Source organism: Capsicum annuum, chromosome 12, assembly GCF_002878395.1.
Source record: "Capsicum annuum cultivar UCD-10X-F1 chromosome 12, UCD10Xv1.1, whole genome shotgun sequence".
NCBI lineage: Eukaryota > Viridiplantae > Streptophyta > Magnoliopsida > Solanales > Solanaceae > Capsicum > Capsicum annuum.
The window spans coordinates 16,585,719-16,589,975 of NC_061122.1; the positions used below are offsets into that span (position 1 = coordinate 16,585,719).

At 36.1% G+C, this 4,257-nt stretch overlaps 1 protein-coding gene across 2 annotated transcripts; it reads left to right on the forward strand.

Moving 5' to 3' along the window:
• Positions 1-319: 319 nt before the first annotated feature.
• LOC107851531 (F-box protein At3g07870) lies at positions 320-2,834 on the forward strand. 2 transcript variants are annotated; one of them, XM_016696592.2, is made up of 3 exons: positions 323-437; positions 689-750; positions 1,404-2,834. In XM_016696592.2, the coding sequence occupies exon 3, from the start codon at positions 1,407-1,409 to the stop codon at positions 2,646-2,648; it is 1,242 nt and encodes a 413-aa protein (XP_016552078.1). In that variant the 5' UTR covers positions 323-437; positions 689-750; positions 1,404-1,406; the 3' UTR covers positions 2,649-2,834. The 2 variants fall into 2 exon arrangements, with proteins under 2 accessions (XP_016552077.1, XP_016552078.1); XM_016696591.2 differs by lacking the exon at positions 689-750 and having other exon boundaries at positions 320-437.
• The last annotated feature ends 1,423 nt before the right edge of the window (positions 2,835-4,257 follow it).

Below are 4,257 nucleotides of genomic sequence, written 5' to 3' on the forward strand. Positions count from 1 at the left end.
CCAAGAATGATCGGTTTTTTTTTTGAACACCAAACCAATCAAACCAAACCATAAGTCGATTTTTTTCCTCGGTTTGGTTTGATTCATCGGTTTGGTTTGACTTAACAGTTCGGTTTGTACACCCCTAATATAAATTATTATCTCCTTAGAAAAATTAGATACTTATGGTCATAAAAGTTTTTTTAATTTGATTTGATTTATTTTCTTTAAATAGATTATATTGGACCAAATATTTTTGTTATTTTCAAAACTATGTCGTTTTAGATTAGGGAGTTAAAACGTAATTTCAACTTTTGTACAATGTATATCCTATTGGAAAAGGACATTAATTGATTACGCTATGTAGAAAATATCCCTTAGATAAACTGAAACAAAGGCAAAATTGGAGCATAGTTGAATAGTTCAGAATTCAGATCTGCAATTCCGTTCAACAAACTGTAAGTTCCCTTTAATTTACGCAATGCTTTCTGTTCACAAATAAATTAGTCATGTTCTTACAAATTGACCCTTGATAAAACATAGCAATTAATATCGACTTGAAAAGAGTAGGGTAAGGTTTTCCACACTTTAACCTCCCTGACCCTATTCTGTGGGATTAGGGTGGGTATGTTGTTGATATTACAATTTCCCTTTCACGTGATCAAACATCTACCAATCTAACAAATATTTTTCTTGTTGATAACAATAGTATCCGGACCAGCGCATTCTGATACCTACAACTTCTCACCAGCACATAGGCGACACCCTTAGGTGCGGCCATTGTTCATATGTTATGATTTAAGCTTCTTAACTCATTCTTATATGGTTATACCCCTGTCTCGAAATCTTGGAGGATACAACGACACCACACCCATTGTAATCCCCACTAGAGGGGTTTAGAGAAGATAGAGCGTAGGCAGACTTTATCACTACTTGGGAGGGAGGTAGATAGGTTGCTTTTAATAGCCGGCTAAAGGAAAAGCAATATCAAAGTAGAACAATCAAGAAATAACTAAAGTGAAGGGATCATGGAAAATATCATAGAAAGCATGGCAAAACACTCTGAAACGAAGGAACATCAGCTACACCAAATAAGTGCGATAATCAAAGTACAAACAACAGTAGATAGTAACACAAATCGATGGACAAGCAACTATAGGAGAAAAAACTACGACTTCTAGTATGGAAAAATGAGTGAGACAATGCTTTACGGCCTACTAACATTCTACCTTAATTCGTGTCCTCCACAACTTCCTTAGACTGAAATTTTTGGGAGGATCACTGTATAAAAGTTATAGTAATATTTTCTTTTGATCAGTCAGTACATTTTTTGTTGTCATGACATTTTTTGTTGTCATGTCAAACAATTTTTGTTGTCATATCAAACAATTGTAGGTTTTCTTGTTTTGTGCTTTATCCTATAGGTGATGGCACTTGAATGCTTCACATGGACCACAGAACTGTTGGGTTCATTACTTCAAACAATATGTAAAGTTAATGATGATGCAGCTGACAGTACTTTTGAATGTTTGCCCGATTGTCTCGTCGTTGATATTCTGAGTAGACTTCCACCACATACTTTTCTTAGATGTCGATGGGTTTGTAGGCATTGGAGAGCGTTGGTTTCCTCACACGATTGTTTTACCACCTTACATGATCTCTGTAGAGCTAGTACACCCACGCTTCTCATACGTGATGATTTTGCAGACGACAGCGCTGGTCTTTATGTTTTTGGTGAAAACAAGAAGTGGTGGAAGAAGGCCGCCTTCGAGAAATTTCATCTCAGATCTGAACTTATGATTAATAAGCACTGGAAAGACGTTATTGTTAATCTTTCATACTCTTGTCAAGGAGTTCTTCTGTGTACTTCCAGAAGGAGGCAATCTCCTTATTATGTTGTCAACCCAATAACACAAGAGCAAGTAACTATTCGACATACACTTCACCCCGGCTACATAAGAGCTCTGTATTTTTGTCCCTGCACAAGACAATTCAGAATTCTTTACGTGCAAGTACGAGGCAGTTCTTGTCAGTATTTGGTATATATTTTCAAGACTCAGAAGTGGAGGAAAATCCGTTCGTCCACCCCTTTCAACTTTGTATCAGGTGGTGACAATCCAGCAGTTGTTAATGGAGCATTGCATTGGATCACGCACCATGATTTAGAAAGAAAAGATATAGCTCCTTGTGAAAATGGAATCATGGTTTTCAGAATGGATAAGGAAGAATTCTCTGCTATGCCTCATCCGGGAAGTAGTACTGTGTGTAACTCAAAGCAAGCGCATCAAACTATGATGCTTTCGGTGAAGGATGATCGGTTGTGTTTCTCTAACTTGCTTTTCCGTACGTATACAGTGGATATATGGATCTTGGAGGACTATGAGGCGCAGATATGGATCAAGAGGTACAAGATTGATCTCTTAAATGAGAGAATTTTCCCTTTTAGTTCGCGTCTCATGGGCATTCTACGTGGTAATGGCGACACTGATGGGTGGATAAAGCTTTTGTGCATCCATGAAGGTGAACTTTTGCTTCAATTCCAAATTGATCAAGAGTTATTTCTTTATAATTTAGATTATAGAACTGTGAAGAAAATCGAATTGCCGCGAAACAAAATGTTTTGTTATACTTGTATGCCTTATACAAAGAGTTTCCTGGCAATAGCATAATTCCCCTATTCTTATTATTATTAATCTTTCTACTTTTAGTGTATTTTTCCTAAAGAAAGTTATCGAGTGGTGTATTTAGTAATGTCAAGGTTTGCATGTAGAATGTTGGCATGTATAGTTGTACTTACATTGTTTGGATGTTGGTTTCCTATGGTATGGTTAATACGAGAACTATGTTTATTTTAATTGTTTCTTTAAATGTATGATATAGTATGGTTTATCATTAAAATTCTCACTTTATGTAACCACCGATTTGGTGATATCCCATGATTTGTTTATTTTTTTTTTCAATTATGCCCTTAATAATTAGAGCCGTCAATATGGGTCAGGCTCGTTGGGCCGGCCTGACCTGGCCGGTAATTTGATGGAGTTTGGGTTCAATTTTTGTAGCTCATTTAAGAACAGAGGCTTTTAGCCCGGACCGGATAAGCCCATGGCCCGTGGGGCTTGATCAATGTGGGTTAGGCTAGCCCGTAAGTCAAATACATGCAACTATTTAGATTGTTTATTAGTATTTTTATTTGGTTTGAAGGATATCATGTCAAAAGTTATTTAATTTCGCTATTAGGAGTATTTTTTGGGGTGTTGGAGACTTGATTAACAAGTATTAACACTTTGCAATATTGTCTAATAATATTTATGTTTATTAACGTTCTAAAATTAAATTATAAAATATTATTTTTTAAAAAGTGGGCTAGCCCGCAGCCCACAGACTAATGATGTGGACTTGGGTGTTTTTCGGCCCATCAAACTCAAAGCCCATGTGAGCTAGCCCAAATGGGTTGAACCGATCCGTATTGACAGCTCTATTAATAATAATCATATTTTGCCCTTCACCTTATAACTCCACCTCCTACTCTATCAAGCCCCCCATCCCCCCCCCCCCCCCCACCCCATACACAACTTTGTTTTAATTTTTATTTTCAAAAAATTTCAATCTTTTTACTTATACATCGATTCGATCCCACCTCCTGTCAAACCCCCACCCCGACTTTTTTTAAAAAAAAATCGAAAACTTTTTCTAACTTCTCCCTCCCCCCCCCCCCCCCCCCCCCCCCCCTACTAGTCCCCTTTCTCCACCAATTTCTTTTTTATTTTTAAAATCTTAAAAGAAAATTTATATACACCAACCCCCCCCTACCAGCTCTCCCCCCCCCCCCCCTCCCTAAAAAATTATTTAAAAAAAAATAAAATTGAAACATTTTTTCTTACTACACCCCCTACCCCGACCCCCTACTCCACTACCCTACCCCCTAATATGTTTTAAAAGAATTCAAATTTTTTTCTTACCTTGCTCCCTTTATCATATTCATTTTCATTATTTTATGCTAAATATACAAATGATTTTAGAAAATATTTTTCAATTTGCGTAATGAACACAAGAAAATAAATAAGAAATAATTTATTTTCTTAGAAAATATTTTTTTCGATTTCATACCGTACACACCCGTAACATACACCAAAAATGCATTCAAACATTATTCTTGTCGTTGGTGTCACATCTCAAATACCAAAAAAAAATTGTTATTACAAAAAAGAATCCGGTTATATTTATTTTGATCTGCTCTTTTATTGATTTTGTTAGAATTTACATGAATTCTACAACTTA

Coding starts and splice junctions, on each gene's coding strand:
- LOC107851531 (XM_016696591.2), top strand. CDS start 1,407: ATGGCACTTGAATGCTTCACATGGACCACAGAACTGTTGGGTTCATTA.